Source organism: Odocoileus virginianus, unplaced genomic scaffold (assembly GCF_023699985.2).
Source record: "Odocoileus virginianus isolate 20LAN1187 ecotype Illinois unplaced genomic scaffold, Ovbor_1.2 Unplaced_Contig_18, whole genome shotgun sequence".
NCBI lineage: Eukaryota > Metazoa > Chordata > Mammalia > Artiodactyla > Cervidae > Odocoileus > Odocoileus virginianus.
The window spans coordinates 1,554,821-1,571,598 of NW_027224335.1; the positions used below are offsets into that span (position 1 = coordinate 1,554,821).

Consider the following 16,778-nt stretch of genomic DNA (forward strand, 5'->3'; position numbering starts at 1 on the left):
TTTTTTTTTTTGGTGCTCCTTTTTTTTTCTTGATCAGCCAACTAAATATAAGTTTCTTGATTTTGCTTGTCTCTTTAAAGAACCAACTCTTACTTTCAATGATCCTTTGTATTTTTTAGACACTATTTCATTTATTTCCTCTATGGTCTATTATTTTCTTCCTTCTCCTAAGTTTGGGCTTTGCTTATTCTTCTTTTTATAGTTCCTTTAAATGGATATTTGAGATTTCTGTTTCTTGGAGTACACCTGTATCATTATAAAGTTCCCTCCTAGGGCTGCTTTTGCTGTGACCCATAGATTTTTGGACATGCAAAAGAGTGCTCAAGCTACCCTACACTGTGCTCATTTCACATGCCAGCAAGATTATGCTCAAAATCCTTCAAGCTAGGCTTCAGCAGTACGTGAACCAAGAACTTCTAAATGTACAAGCAGGGTTTTGAAGAGGCAGAGGAATCAGAGATCAAATTGTCAACATTCATTGGATCATAGAGAAAGCAAAGGAGTTCCAGAAAAACATCTACTTCTGCTTCATTGACTACACTAAAGTCTTTGACTGTGTGGATCACAACAAACTGTGGAAAATTCTTAAACAGATGGGAATACCAGACCACCTTACCTGCCTCCTGAGAAATCTGTATGCAGATCAAAAAAGAAGGAAAAAAACCAGTTAGAACCGGACTTAGAATAACTGACTGGTTCAAAATTGGGAAAGGAGTATGATAAGGCTGTATATTGTCATCCTGCTTATTTAACTTATATGCAGAGTATATCATGCAAAATGCTGGGCTGGATGAATCACAAGCTGGAATCAAGATTGCCAGGAGAAATATCAACAACCTCAGATATGCAGATGATACCACTCTAATGGCAGAAAGTGAAGAGGAACTAAAGAGTCTCTTGATGAGGGTGAAAAGGGAGAGTGAAAAAGCTGGCTTGAAACTCAGCATTAAAAAAACTAAGATCATGGCATCTGGTGCCATCACTTCATGGCAAATAGAAGGGGGAAAAGTGGAAGCAGTGACAGATTTTATTTTCTTGGGCTCCAAAATCACTGCAGATGGTGACTGCAGTCATGAAATTAAAACAAGGCTTGCTCCTTGGAAGGAAAGTTATGGCAAACCTGGACGGTGTATTAAAAAGCAGAGACATCACTTTGCTGACAAAGGTCCATATAGTCAAAGCTATGGTTTTTCCAGTAGTCATGTATGGATGTGAGAGTTGAACCATAAAGAAGGCTGAGTGCCAAAGAATTGATGCTTTCAAACTATGGTGCTGGAGAAGACTCTTGAGAGTCCCTTGGACTGCAAGGAGATCAACCAGTCAGTGTGTTAACCGCTCAGTTGTGTCCGACTCTTTGCAGTCCCATGAACTATAGCCTGCCATGCTCCTCTGTCCATGGGATTTCCCAGGCAAGAATACTGAAGTGGGTTGCTGTTTCCTTCCTAAAGGAAATCAACCCTGAATATTCATTAGAAAGACTGATGCTGAAGCTGAAGCTTCAATACTTCAGCCACCTGATGCGAAAGAGCTGACTCACTGGAAAAGACCCTGATGCTGGGAAAGATTGAAGGCCAGGGAGGAGAAGAGGGTAGCAGAGGATGAGATGGTTAGATAGCATCACCAACTCAATGAACATGAATTTGAGCAAACTCCAGGAGACAGTGGAGGACAGGGGAGCCTGGCGTGCTACAGACCATGGGGTTGCAAAGATTTGGACACGACTTAACACTGAATACAACAACATAGATTTTAGAGGTGTGTTTCCATTTTCATTTGTCTCAAGGTATTTTTGATTTTTTTATTGACCTATTGGTTATTTAGCAGCATGTTGTTTAGTGTCCTTATGTTTGTGTTTCTTCCAGTTTTTATTTTCTCATGTAGTTGATTTCTAGTTTCATAGTGGTGTTTTCAGAAAAGATGTTTACCATGATTTGAATCTTCTTATATTTAATGTGACTTTGTTTTATGGCTTAGCATGTGATGTATCTGGAGAATGTTCTATGTACACTTGAAAAGAATATATATTCTGCTGCTTTTTTATGGAATGTTCCATGTATATCTATTAAGGTAATCTCATCTCATGTGTTAAGGTAATCTAATTTGTTAAGACCAGTGTTTCTTTATTAACTACCTGTTGGCTGATGTATCCATTGATGTAACTGGGATATTAAAGTCCTCTAAAATTCTTGTATTTCTGTCTCTTTCTTCAGTTATTTCTGTTAATATTTGCTTTACATATTTAGGTGCTCCTCTGTTGAGTGAATAAATGTTTACAAATGTTATATATTCTTGTTGAATTGACCCCTTTATCATAATTTAATGCCCTTCCTTGTTTTGTTACAGTCTTTGTGTTAAAGTCTGTTTTGTTGGATATAAGTATTGCTACTATGGCTTTCTTTTAATATCCATTTGCACTTTCAGTCTGTGTGTGCCTTTAGATCCAAAGTGAGTTTCTTGTCGGCAACATATATGTGCCCTGTTTTGGTATCCATTCAGCCCTCTATTTCTTCTGATTGGAGAATTTGTCCATTTAAATTTAAAGTGATTATTGATAGGTATTTACTTACTTCTATTTTGTTCACTGTTTTCTGGTTGTTTTTGTAGTTCTCTGTTGGTTTCCTCTGTAGTTCTCCTCTTGGTTTCTTGTGTTTTGATGGATTCCTTTAGTAATATGTTAGGGTTCCTTAAGAAAGTAAATCTAGTAACCATCAGTGACATACTGAACAGCACAGGGAACTCTGATCAATATTCTATAATAATCTAAATGAGAAAAGAATTTGAAAAAGAATAGATACATGTATATGTATAACTGAATCACTTCACTGTATACCTGAAACTAACACAACATTGTTAATCAGTTATATCCCAGTATAAAATAAAAATTTTAAAGTTAAGTAAATCTTAAGTTTTCATCACAAGGAAAAAAATGTAACTATGTATAATGATTGATTTAACTAGACTTACTCTGGTGACAATTTCACAATGTATACAGATATCAGGTCGTTATGTTGTATACCTGAAATTAATATAATGTTTATTTCAGTTATATTGTCATTAAAAAATAAGACAACTCTGGTTGTCCTCTGGACCTTTTAAAATTACTTTTGCCTAATTAGGCCAGGTTCATGTCATCTAGTAACTGTGTAATTTTTCAGGAAGTGATGCTTGAAGATATCAGAAATCTGGGAAGTATGCCATTAGTGGGGAAGGTAGCCGAGTCTTAGGTTTTTTACCTTCCAGTTGTTTGACCTTGAGCAAAATCCTTTTCCTCTCTGAGCTTTGGTTTTCTTATTTCTAAAACAAATTTAATAATGTCTTCCCTAACACACATCACTGTTGTAAGGTTTGAAGTATAATAACATTTTATCAGGATTAGCACTCTTATACTGCAAATAAACTCCCCATTCTGTAGGCCACTAAAATGTGCCCTAAGACTGGCATCTACTCAGTGCCTATAATAGTATCTTCTGAAAGGCATCTTTGAAAGGAACAGGGTTCAGAAACCACATTCAGGGATGATGCAGACTCAAAATGGAGAAAGACATTGAGTCAGGAGTATGTGTATGGCACCAAATCTCAAAAAGGGAGTTTTGAGTACTGAGCACTTAAATTTTGGAGTTGAGACAAAATGATGCTCTATGTTATCCTTTTCTCACCCCACTCATGTATTTTTTTTTTCTTTCTTCTCCTGTCGTTCCAGGTGCATGACGACTGCAGGAGACGGTTTTCCAAGGAATGCTGGTTTGGAAGTCATCGATCATCAGTCATTCCTCCCACTGCCCTGAGCGACCCCAAAGGTGATGGTGAGTAGCTAAACATTAATCTCAGAAATACACTGGGGAGGGAGGGAAGGTGCAATGCCTGGGGGAAATGACTGCAATTAAATTATTCTGGTCAACCAGTCAAGCATTTCTGAAAGTACAAGTGTGCAAATGTGTAGAGCACGCCTGTGTGCTCAGTTGCTCAGTGTGTCCTACTCTTTGCGACCCCATGGACCATAGCTGCTAGGCTCCTCTGTCCATGGGATTTTCCAGCAAAATACTGGAGTGGGTTGCCATTTCCTCCTCCAGGAGGATCTTCCTGACCCAGGAATCAAACCTGCATCTCCTGTGTCTCCTGCATTGCAGGCAGATTCTTTACTGCTGAGCCAGCAGGGAAGCCCCTATGTGTAGAGACAGCTCATGATTTTCTTTAGACCTTTGGGATGGTGAATGTTGATGTATCTGTATGTGGGGATGTTCTTTGTAGCCTCTGTCACAATTGTTTCCAAATGATCAGAAATCATTTCAGCTTTTTCATGATTTCCAGACACTAGATAATCCATGAAATAATTTTGTTTGCTTGCTGCCTACTTCATTGCCAAGGAAAACCCAACATTAGCTGGGAGCAGAGAAAGGAAAAGAAAGAAGAGTATATAGTTTCCTTAGAGAACAGAAGGGGGAAGGATTCCTGTAATCATTACAACAGTTTAGAACTAGACATAGCATATGTGCACATACATATATGTGAGCTGCTCTAGTCTTTTCCAGTTTCTTTCCTAACCCTAACACAAATACAGACAGACACTGGTACATGGAATGAGCCACTCACACAGTTTTCTGCAGGCAAGCATACTTATATGTCCCCATGATTACATGCTCAGGCACGTATCCCTCACTCAGGGATGCATGCATATAATAATCTCAGATCTATTCAAATATTTATCCACATAGATTCACCTACAAGATAGGTGACTAGAGAGGTCATGAGACTGATGCCTTGGTACATAATAGATACTTGATTGGCTAGGAGAAAAAAGGGACTACGGGAAAGATAGGGTTGATAGAACAGGAAAAGTAGCAAACTAGTCAGCCAAGTGTACTCAGGCTCCTAGTGAAAGTCAATGAAGTCCTGAATCTGAAGTCCTGAGACTGCTCACCACTACAGGGACCTGGGGAAGATGTCTTTCAGGAAGGATAGCCACTTCAGCATCTAATAAATCACTCTCAAATAAGTGTTAAGGGGCTGCCACCTCTTCTTTGTAATTGGCCCAACAGGTTCTGTGTTTCCTGGCCTGGTGGAAGTTAGAGTTTTTTAGTTTGTTTTTTCCCATCCTATATAATTTCTTATTCCTGTTATAGATGGTCAACTAATAGCATTGCTGCTTCCTTTTGCTTTTCACCAATGTCATATTATGCTTAGAAGCACCTATGCTAAGCCATTCTTTTTGTGTAGTGACTTATATTAATGCCCCATGAGTTAGCCTTTCATCCTTGTCATCTACAGTCTTGATCCAACTGAATGTCACTCTTGAGAACCCATCATTCTAGCATGTATTACTTGGTTTCTTAGGAGTATCTTTTACAACCTCCATATCTTCTTGACTTTTTCTGGCTTCTTGGTCTAGGCAGATATGCTCCTTAATGGATAGGTCTCCTGTTGGGAAGTCCCACCCATCTTGGAGATGATAAAATCATTAAAAATTATTTGGGCCAACCCCTCTGGCCAAGCTAGGGAATCCCTTCTCCAGCATCCCAGAGTGGTGGCACCTGAGGAAACATGTGCCATTGTTGAGTAGCACTCATCTATTCATTCATTATTTATTCAGTCAACAAACTCTTAATTTCTGAGAATGTCTTCTAATTTCCCCTTTTTCCTACCCAATCTACTTGGTAAGTTTCTTCTCTCATCCTAGAGGGTGAGAACAAAGTTAATTCTTATCTCTTGTTTAAAGGTTTCTGTAATTTCCCCTCCCCATTTCTCTTGACAAATAAATCACTTTCTTTGCTATGAACCCAGAACACATAGCTCAGAGCACTTACCACACTACATTATAGTTCATCACATGAATGTCTCCTACTCCAGACTGGGAGCTCTTGTACCACTAGCACTTAAACCTGGATACATGGCATATGCACAGTCAGGATTTGTTGCATGAATTAATTAATACATTTACTGAATACCAAGTGTGTGTAAGGCTCAGTGATGAACAATGTAGAGAATAGGATATAACTAAGACAGAATCCCTGATTCACATGGGGGCAAAATTCATATGCAGTATTTGTCAAATCTGAGAATGCATCAGAATCATCTGGAAGGCTTGTTAAAGCACAGATTTCTAGGCCCCAGTCCTTGCCCCACAGCTTTTGATTCAGTAGAGCTGAGTAGGGCACAAGAATTTTCATTTCTAACACATCCCCAGATGATGCTGATACTACTAGTCCTGGGAGCACGCTCCATCATGTACTAACTGTGTGACTTTGGACCAGTTACTTAACCTCTCTTTGCCTTGTGTACCATTTGTTTTCTGCCAATAGGGAATAAATTTGTACTTGGATGCCTTATGAGGGTTAAATGAGGAGTTAACATTTGTAAAAGAGGATTTTAAAATACAGGAAGGGGAACAGGAAGCCAACCTTAACATCCTTTTGTGGTATGAACTGAACAAGTTTGAGAGTGACTGTTGGCTCCTTGGTTTGGGGTGCTGTGATTATATTAATGTAGCTCAAAGAAGCATGAGCTCTTTTTTGAAAGGCTCTTTCAGACTGTTGACTCATCTGGAGCTTAAAGTCAAGTAAATCCCCTAAGCCCTTTCCACACTTTGATGCTGCCAAGCCAAGTTCCTATTGTCCTGTTCTGCTGCAATTTATGCCCTTGGGCCTAAAGGCCAAGCTTCATATTTATCCCCTTTTCAGCTATTTGACTTTGACCCAACTGCTTGTTAAGGTCATTTGTCAATCTTGATTCTGTCATCCAGTGGTTCTCCCTCCAGCTGTAGATACTTCAAAGTTGACAAGTTGGCCTTCTATATTTTTATTTTAATTAGTTAAAATTGCTGAATAATGCAGGACATTCCCTTACAATTAACATTAGCCTACTCAAAAGCAACCTTGTGGACATGATTATTTACTTGGTTATGAATCTTCCTAACATTGCTATATTCTAGCCCACATTGCTATCCATGTAGTAATCTTGTCACCTTGTTCACAGGATTCATCTAACATCTTATTGTCATTTTATCTTGTCCCTGTCACCTCTCTCCCTCACTCCACAGTAGACATGCTCTTCTCTTCACTGTCCCTAGACATCCCAGGCCATATCCCTTCTCTGGGTAGCTTCTTAATCTTCCCCCTGACCCCTAAAAAACTCTCCCCTCAGATATCTGCTTTGCTTACTATCTCCCTTCATTCAAATCTAATCTCAAATGTCATCTCCCCAGAGGAACCATTCCTGACCATCTTGTCTAAAATAACATCCCCTTCAGTCTCCATCCCCTTTTCCTGCTTTATTTTTCTTCATATCGCATTATTTTCTATATTTATTTGTTATGGTCTATATCCTTATATTAGAATATAAGTTCCACAAGAGCAAAGATTGTTTCTATCTTGTCTATCATTATATATCAGAACATAACAAGGACAAGCACAAAGAATGCCCTCAATACATATATGTTGAATGAATGAATGTCTTAACTACCATTATTTTAACATATTTTTTGTAAAAAAAAAAAGTGTTAAAAAGGGATAACGTGTTTGAGGAGGATAACTACTTCCAGGCCATGCTACTGAAGGGACATATCAGACTCTTCATGTAGTTATGAGCCCTGGCAAGCCCTGAAAATTTGGTGCATGACAGCCTAACTGGTTCAGGATGCCCTCAAGTTCCACTGGCCAGTGAGTAGAACTTGGCCCATAGAGGAAGCTTGCTTTAGACTTTTCCAGGTAAAATAGCCACAAAATCTGCTTGAGTCATAGTCTTCCTTCAGGCTCCTTTTTATCTAGGCTACAACAAATGGGACATTTCAACCTGCCTCTCTCCCACTGGCCCACACCATTCAGGAGCAACCCACATCCTTCTTCCTCTTTGCACTTATTTTTGCTGGGGAATCCCTGCAAAGCCATGAGCTCAGAGGTTTGAGGGCTCACAATTTGTCTAGCATCTCCTATGAGGCCATTGCTCACTGCCTGTCTCCCTGCCAACAGACTCTACGACTCAGCATGAGCTGGCAGGCTTTGGCAATTTAGACTGCTATAACTCCATTTCTCTATGGGGAGTTTTACTATTGGGGATTATTAAAAGCTTCTGTCTTGTCCAGACAATTTCCCTATAGTCTTGTTTCCCCTGAAAGTTGATATGATAACTTAGATTGCTCTACCAGAGCCTTAGAGGAGCAATTAAAGCGCTCTGCTTCACCCCCCACGTTGATATCTTCTGTTATTAGTTCCTGGCTGAAAGGCAGCCTTTCCTACCTATCTTTCCTGACCTTATATCTTCTCAGTGTAGCTACTGAGCTATCACTCACTGAGCTAGTACTCATTAGGTGTGCTGATCCTTCTCCTAAGTTCTCAGTCTTCTCTTTCCTTAATTTCCCTTTGGCATTTTATTGATCTTTGGTTGTGGTACCAATTTTTTATTCTTTGTGTTACAATACACTTTTGTGTATGTCTGTCTCCCCAGCTTGAGGGCAAGGTCTAGAACCCTAAAAGTGTCTAGCATGATGATTGGTATGTAGTAGTTACTTAGGAAATATTGGTTACCTGGCAACAGCTGGGCAAAGACCAGCTGGTTGTTTCTTTTTTTTTTTTTAATGAAAGCCCCTTTGGGCTGCATCTGACTTCCCTCCTTTTCTTCAGTCTCAGAGGCACAAGGAAGCTGTGGGAGGTATTAGATGCCTGTTATCTTGATGGTGGTGATGGTATCATGGGTGTTTACGTATGTCTAAGCTCATTAAGTTGTACACATTAAATATATGCAGTTCTTTGTATATGTTATATCTCAATAAAGCTGTTTTTAAAAGTCTGCAAAATTTGATGTTAAGTCATCTCAATGGCCCTTTTCTTTTTTTCTTTTCTTTTCTTTCTGTTGTGTGTATTATTAGGCCAATTAGTAGTATCTCCAGACTTTTGGAATCTTGATTGGCCTTCAGCCTGTTCATGCCCCCTTCTCATCTTCATCAACTCCAAAAGCGGCGATCATCAAGGGATCGTCTTCCTCCGGAAATTCAAGCAGTACCTTAACCCATCTCAAGTGTTTGACCTGTCGAAGGGTGGACCTGAAGCCGGGTAAGCATAGGGTAAGGGATGTAGTTGGGCATATAGAAATGATTCCCCTCTCTACACATTCTAGAGTAGGATAGACTTCCTGGAATTAGTTCTTGTACCTTGGCAGGAAATATCTATTTTCTCAAGACAGGACACAAACACAACTCCAGAACATCTTGAGTTGGCTGGCTAGAGGACTTTTAGCCCTCTCCAGAAATCCTTTCAAGCCTATGTCTTGCTCTCAGATTTGCTTCATCTTTTCCAGTTGGGAAAGGCAAAACTATCTCTCCTGACTTCAGAGGAGGAGGAAAACTGATATTACTATACACCTTTCCTGTCATTCACTCTTTTTCCTGGGGCAAAGTAGATATATCTCTACTAGAGGGCTATATTATTTAGGGACCATCTGGATGTTCAGCCCTGGTTTCTGTGAACCCACTGGCAACTGTGCAAGACATTCTTCCTAGGCCTCAGCAAGTAGATTTGGCTAGGCCACTAGTAACTTACAGAACAAGGTTGAGCCAACAAAAATGTGGGTCAAGGCAAGGCCTGCTCTCCAGGATTGCCTGTGGGAGCATTTCCTATGATCTTAAGTACATAGAGAGATAGAGGTTAAGGAAAAGGAGACAGGTAACCTAATAGCAGAGTGCAGAAGGAGCAGTCCTTAGCTCCTGGCACATTGTAGGAAAGTTTTAAAACTTGTCAGTTCATGAAATGACTGCCCTTTCCCTTCTTCTTTCCAGGCTCTGCATGTTCAAGAACTTTGCTCGCTTTCGTGTGGTGGTTTGTGGTGGAGATGGCAGCATTAACTGGGTCTTATCTCTGATTGATGCCTTTGGATTACATGAACAGGTGAGTCCCTAGCTCATTTGGTTTAACCATCGCTAGAGAGACTAGGAGTATGGAGCTGCTTATCCCATGACGTCCCCGTCTTTACTCTGTCTATAGAATGTATGTTTCCCACTGGTGTCACAGTCAACCTGACTGGTAGATTCCCAATCTAAATCTATACCATTTTGGGGTCTATCAATAGGAAGGAGAAAAGAAGAAATTAGCAGAAAAAATGAGCAATGCTCTATTCCCCCAGCCCCAAGATGAAGATTTGAAGGTGAGGAGAGCAAGCAAAAAAGAAGTGGCATCAGGCAGCATTCAGCACCCATTCCCTACCCTTCCTGAGGCCACTTATTTTCTTCGCTGAGTCTCAAGTGTAGCAGAATGTTCCTCTACCTCTACCTCACCTCGCTCTCCCTAAGTAGCCCCCTACTCGTCTGACTGCAGTAATTTTGTCTCACTGAGGCACCTCATCTCCTTGGACCAGCCTAGATAAAAATTTGTGGCTATGTTTCTCTTTTAGAAGCATAACTACAAATATTGGCATATTCCAGCAACATTTCCACTTACTGAGAAAGTTCTGTATTGCCAAGAGTGGGACCCAACCACTTAGGGAAAATTTCACTCAATTTCAAACATCTTCCTATTACACTTCCTAAAATCACAAGTCCTTTATTGCCACTGACTTTGAGACCACATTCTTTCCCAAAAAGTACCCTCTGGGTCCTTTTATGGGTGGATCTTGGTAGGATTGTCTGAAAAGGGTGCCTGGTATTGTTCTTGCAGTGTCAGCTGGCAGTCATCCCTCTTGGAACTGGTAATGATCTGGCCCGTGTCCTCGGCTGGGGTGCATTCTGGAACAAAAACAAGTCACCTCTGAACATCCTCAACAGAGTAGAGCAAGCTGGTGTGAGGATTCTAGACAGGTGAGTGGCTGAAAGATCAGGTCATTGTGGCTCTTCCAGTCCCTTGCCAGTTACTCTGTTATATTATCTCAATCAGGGATGTTCTAAACTCCTTCACAGAGCCTCATTGCTTTTCTGGCTCCAGTGCAGGGAAATTTGGGGGATCTTGTTTATTAAGAAAAAAGGATCTACCATGTATCCTTTAAACATCACTGAAGCCCCTCTTCAAACTTAAAAGATCCTAAAGCAGGAACCCCCATTAGTAAATTTCAAGAGTTCTTGAACCTCCTTAATATTACATAGCTAATTATCTGTGTAAGCATAGTTTTTCCTTGGGAAAGTTTCCATCTTTCTATTCTAAGATTGTATAAAACACTATAGTTCTATAGCTTCATCCAGTTCTCAAAGAAATTAAAAAAGAGGATTCATAAACAATTGGCCTGGATTATTTGTGCCCTAGAAAAGAGAGAATATTGCCCTCTAATCTTCTGAGAAGAAAGATTTTCTATGAGGTTTCTATTTGATTTATGGCTGCTAATAAGACTATCCTTGGGAGCCTTTTCAAGGTACCAAGCCGGGCCCTAGCACAAATATTCTTATTCAGTAGGTCTTCAGTAGGGCCCTGGTATGTGTATGTTAAAAAAGCACCTCAGGTGATCTTGGTAGTTATCATTGCGTGGGAAGTGCTGCTCTCTGAGAACCCTGTGGTAGAATTCCTTCCGTCAAACTGGCCTTGAGAAGTCATGAGGCAGAGGACCCTCTTGGTGTATACCTTGAGATCAAGTGACCTGAGATAACTTGGGCATCCCCTACAACACATCATGACTCACCACATAAATATTTTGACCTTTTTCATGACATATGAAGCATTGATGCCACCCTTTAATGAAACAGAGCCCTAAATATTTGTCTTTAAATTTCATCTCAGATGGAGTGTGATGATCCGTGAGACTCCCAGACAAACCCCATTGCTAAGAGGGCAAGTTGAAATGGATGTACCCCGATTTGAGGTAACTACTGCCTAGTTGTAATTCAAGCCAACATCTTTATTATGCATTGAAATAATAGGTAAAACCCAGAGAGAACCATTTGTATTATCCATGGGCTTGATGAAGATGAGATCAATGAGGACTTGGGACATTTCAATCAGCAGTTCTTTACCAAACAAAATTGTGTGAGGTGTTGGGGATATAATTCCATCAGAAAATATGGATTAACTATAGTGTGTGAGATACGAATTGGCAAAAAATATTGACACTGAAATCATGCTGTCATGGAGCCCAAAGTCTATGTGCAGTGGTAGAAAAATAGTTTAATAAAATAGTACGAGTGTTTGTATATAAGGAAATACAAGGGAATGGAAATACCCAGCAGGTGTACCTAATCTGGGGCTTCCCAGGTGGTGCTAGTGGTAAAGAACCCACCTGCCAATGCAGGAGATGTAAGAGATGCAGGTTTGATCCCTGGGTCAGGAAGATCCCCTGGAGGAGGGCATGGCAACCCACTCCAGTATTCTTGCTTGGAGAATCCCATGGACAGAAGAGAGCTTGGTGGGCTGCAGTCCATAGTGTCGCAAAGAGTCAGACATGACTGAAGCAACTTAGCATACACGTACCTAACCCAGTCTGGGGAAAATCAGGGAAAACTCAGAAGGTCATTTCAGAAGCGATTCAAGGACCAGAGGGAGTTAATTCAGATAATAAGAAAAGAGGAGGCTTGTTTCAGACAGATGGAATAGTATGTGTTACAAAGGAAAGAGAGCATGGAATATTCACAGAACATAAATGCATTCATAATGGTTAAAGCATAGGGACCAGGGAGTGGGTATATAGGGAAAGTAACCAAACATGAGGTTGAAAAGGTAATCAGGGGTCAGGCCAGGAAGGACCTGGTAAACCATGGCAGGAAGTCTAAACCTTTTTTTAGTTGATTTAGGGCTCCCCTGGTGGCTCAGACAGTAAAGAATCTGCCTGCAATACAGGGGACCTGGGTTCAGTCCCTGGGTCAGGAAGATCCCCTGGAGAAGGGAATGACAATCCACTCCAGTATTCTTGCCTGGAGAATTACATGGACAGAGGATCCTGGCAGGCTACAGTCCACGGAGTCGCAAAGAGTTAGACACAACTGAGTGACTAACACTTTCAACACATAGTTGATTTAGGGCTTCCCTGGTGGCTCAGATGGTATAGAATCTGCCTGCAATGCAGGAGACCTGGGTTCGATCCCTGGGTAGGGGAGACCCCCCTGAAGGAGAGCATGGAAACCCACTCCAATATTCTTGCCTGGAGAATTTCATGGATAGAGGAGTCTGACAGGCTATAGTCTCTAGGATTGGAAAGAGTCAGACATGACTGAGGCAACTTAGTACACATGCACACAAAGTTTAAAGTTATTACAATATAATAGCTATATTTAGCTGTGCAATATAACTTTGTTGCTTATTTTATAGATAGTAGGTTGTATCTCTTAATCTTATATTCCTGCCTTGCCCTTCCCATCTTCCTTCTCCCCACTTGTAGCCACCAGCTTTTTCTAAATATCTGAGTCTATTTCTGTTTTCTAGTATTAATACTTTTGTATTATATTTTAGATTCTACATATAAGTGGTAACAGTATTTGTGTTTCTATTTTTACTTATTTCACTATGAATAATACCCTCTAGGTCCATCCACGTTTTTGAAAATAGCAGAATTTCATTCTTTCTATGACTGTTATATCCTATTTTGTGTGTACACACAGACACATACCCCAAATCTTCTTTATCCATTCATCTGTTGATGTATATTTAGGGTGCTTCCATATTTTGATCATTGTAAATAATGCTGCTAAGAATATTGAGATACATGGATCTTTTCAAATAAGTGTTTTCATTTCTTCAGATATATTCCTAGGAATGGAATTCCTAAATCATATGGTAGTTCTATTTTCAGTTTTTTTAGGAATTTTCATACTGTTTTCCATAGTGGCTGTACCAGTTTATATTCCTACCGATGGTATAATTGGGTTCCCTTTTCTCAGCATCCTCACAAATGTTTACTATGTATTGTCTTTTTTATGATAGTCATTCTGACAGGTGTGAGGTGGTATGTCATTGTGGTTTTCATCTGCATCTCTCTAATGATTAGCAGTTTTGAGCATCTTTTTCTTGAGCCTTTTGGCGGTTTGTATATCTTCTTTGGAAAAACGTTTATTCAGGTCTTCTGCCCATTTTACTTTAAATTTTTTATTTTGCACTGGGTGTAGTCCAAATAATGCTTGATAGTTTCAGGTGAACAGCAAAGGGTCTCAGCCATACATATACATGTATCCATTTTTCCCCAAACTCCAGGCTGCCACATAAGATTGAGCAGAGTTCCATGTGCTATACAGTAGGTCCTTTTTGGTTATCCATTTTAAATATAGCAGTGTGTACATGTCCATCCCAAACTCCCTGTCTCTTCCCCCCATCCTTCCTCCTGGACAACCATAAATTCATTCTCGAAGTCTGTGAGTCTGTTTCTGTTTTGTAAGTAAGTTCATTTGTATCATTTCTTTTTAGATTCCATATATAAGGGATGTCATATATTTCTCCTTCTCTGTCTGACTTACTTCACTCAGTATGACACTCTCTAGGTCCATCCATGTTGCTGCAAATGGCATTATTTTGTTCTTTTTAATGGCTGAGTAATATTCCATGTATATATGTATCACATCTTCTTTATCCATTCCTCTGTGGTGGACATTTACTTGCTTCTATATCTTGGCTATTGTAAACAGTGCTGCAATGCACATTGTGGTGCGTGTTTTTCTCTGGATAAATGCCCAGGAGTGTGATTGCAGGGTTATATGGTAGCTCTATTTTAAGTTTTCTTTTTTCTAAAGGAACCTCCATTCTGTTCTCCATAGTAGCTGTACCAATAAGAGGGTTCCCTTCTCTCCACACCCTCTCCAGCATTTATTGTTTGTGGATTTTTTGATGATAGCCATTCTGGCTGGTGTGAGGTGTTATCTCATTGTAGTTTTGATTTGCATTTCCCCAGTAATTAATGATGTTGACTATATTCTCATGTGCCTCTTCTGCATCTGTATGTCTTCTTTGGAGAAACATCTATTCTTCCCTTTTTCTGATTGGGTTGTTTTGATGCTGTTAAGTGTCATAAGCTGTTTGTAAATTTTGGAGACTAATCCCTTATCAGTCACATCATTTGCAAATATTTTCTCCCAATCTGTGGGTTGTCTTTTCATTTTGTTTATTGTTTCCTTTGCTGTGCAAAAGCTTTTGAGTTTAAGTAGGTCCCATTTGTTTATTTTTGCTTTTATTTCATTATTCTGGGAGACTTGCCTATTTTTGTAGGTTTTTATTTATATTGAGTTGTATGAGTTGTTTATGTATTTTGGCTATAAATCCCTAATACTGTCATATCATATATGAATATTTTCTTTCATTCAGTAGGATGTTGTTTCATTTTGTCAATGGTTTCCTTTGCTGTGTCAAAACCTTCAAGTTTAATTAGTCCCACTTGCTAATTTTGTTTTTGTTTCTTTTGTCTTAGGCATATCCAAAAACATATTGCTACAATTTATGTAAAGTAGTATGCTGCTTATGTTCTCTTCTAGGTTTATAGATCTTTAATCAATTTTGAGTTTTTTGTATATGGTATAAGAAAATGTTCTAATTTTATTCTTTTGCATGTAACTGATCAGTGATCCCAGCACCATTTATTAAAGAGATAGTCTTTTCTTCATTGTATATTCTTTATTCATTTCTTATAGATTAATTGATCATAAATCTAAGGGTTTATTTCTGAGCTCTCTCTTCTGTTCCATTTATCTTTATATCTGTTTTTGTGCCAGTGCCATGCTGTTTGATTATTGTAGCTTTGTAATATAGTTTGAAGTCAAGTAGCATGATACTTCCCACTTTGTTCTTTTTTCTCAAGATGGCTTTGGCAATTTTGGTTCTTTTGTGGTTCCATACAAAATTTAGGATTATTCTAGTTCTGTGAAAGATATCCTGGATGCTTGATAGAGATTGCATTAAACCTATAGATTGCTTCAAATACTATGGACATTTTAAACCATATTAACTTTTTCAACCCATGAACAACAGATATCTTCCCATTTCACTGTATCATCTTCAGTTTCTTTCATCAAGTGTTTTATAGTTTTCAGAGTATAGGTCTTTCACCTCCTTGGTTAGGTAATTTTCTAGTTATTTTATTCTTCTTCAGTGCAATTTTAAACAGGATTATTTTCTTGCTTTCTTTTTCTGATAGCTCATCATTTGTGTAGAGGAAAGCAACAGATTTCTGTACATTTATCTTGTATCCTGCAACTTTACTAAATTCTTTTTTAGTTCTAATACTGTTTTGTGGAAATTTTAGAGTTTTCTATATATAGTTTCATGTCACCTGCAATTTGTGACAGTTTTATTTCTTCCCTTCTAATTTGGATGCCTTTTATTTCTTTTCCTTTTCTGAGTGCTATGGCTAGGACTTCCAATACTATGTTAAATAGAAGTAGCAAGAATGAGTATCCATGTCTCATTCTTGATTTTAGAAGAAAGGCTTTCAGCTTTTCACCACTGAGTATGATGTTGGCTGTGGATTTGTCATAAATGGCCTTTATTATGTTGAGATATATTCCCTCTATACCCACTTTGGTGAGATTTTTATCATGAATGGATGTTGAATTTTGTCAAATGCTTTTTCTGCATCTATTGAGATGATCATGTGATTTTTATCCTTCCTTTTGTTAATGTGGTATATCACATTGATTGATTTGCAGATATTGAACCATCTTTTCATCCCTGGAATAAATCCAACTTAATTATGGTGTATGATTATGTTTATGTGTTATTGGATTTGGTTTGCCAATATTTTGCTGAGGGTTTTACATCTATAGTTATCAAAGATATTGGTGTGAAATTTTGTGTGTGTGATGTCTTTGCCTGGTTTTGGTATCAGGGTAAAAGTGACCTTGTACAACGAATATGTAAGTGTTCCTTTTTCTTCAATTTTTTGGAATAGTTTGAGAAGACTAG

The 16,778-nt window shown here is 39.0% G+C and overlaps 1 protein-coding gene across 1 annotated transcript in view; it reads left to right on the forward strand.

Moving 5' to 3' along the window:
- DGKK (diacylglycerol kinase kappa) overlaps positions 1-16,778 on the forward strand; it is a 170,504-nt gene that overhangs the window by 113,309 nt on the left and 40,417 nt on the right. Inside the window, exons 9-13 of the mRNA XM_070464139.1 lie at positions 3,701-3,803; positions 8,858-9,041; positions 9,764-9,872; positions 10,638-10,777; positions 11,685-11,766. Coding sequence (XP_070320240.1) covers positions 3,701-3,803; positions 8,858-9,041; positions 9,764-9,872; positions 10,638-10,777; positions 11,685-11,766 — 618 coding nt within the window. The remainder of the gene's footprint in view (positions 1-3,700; positions 3,804-8,857; positions 9,042-9,763; positions 9,873-10,637; positions 10,778-11,684; positions 11,767-16,778) is intronic.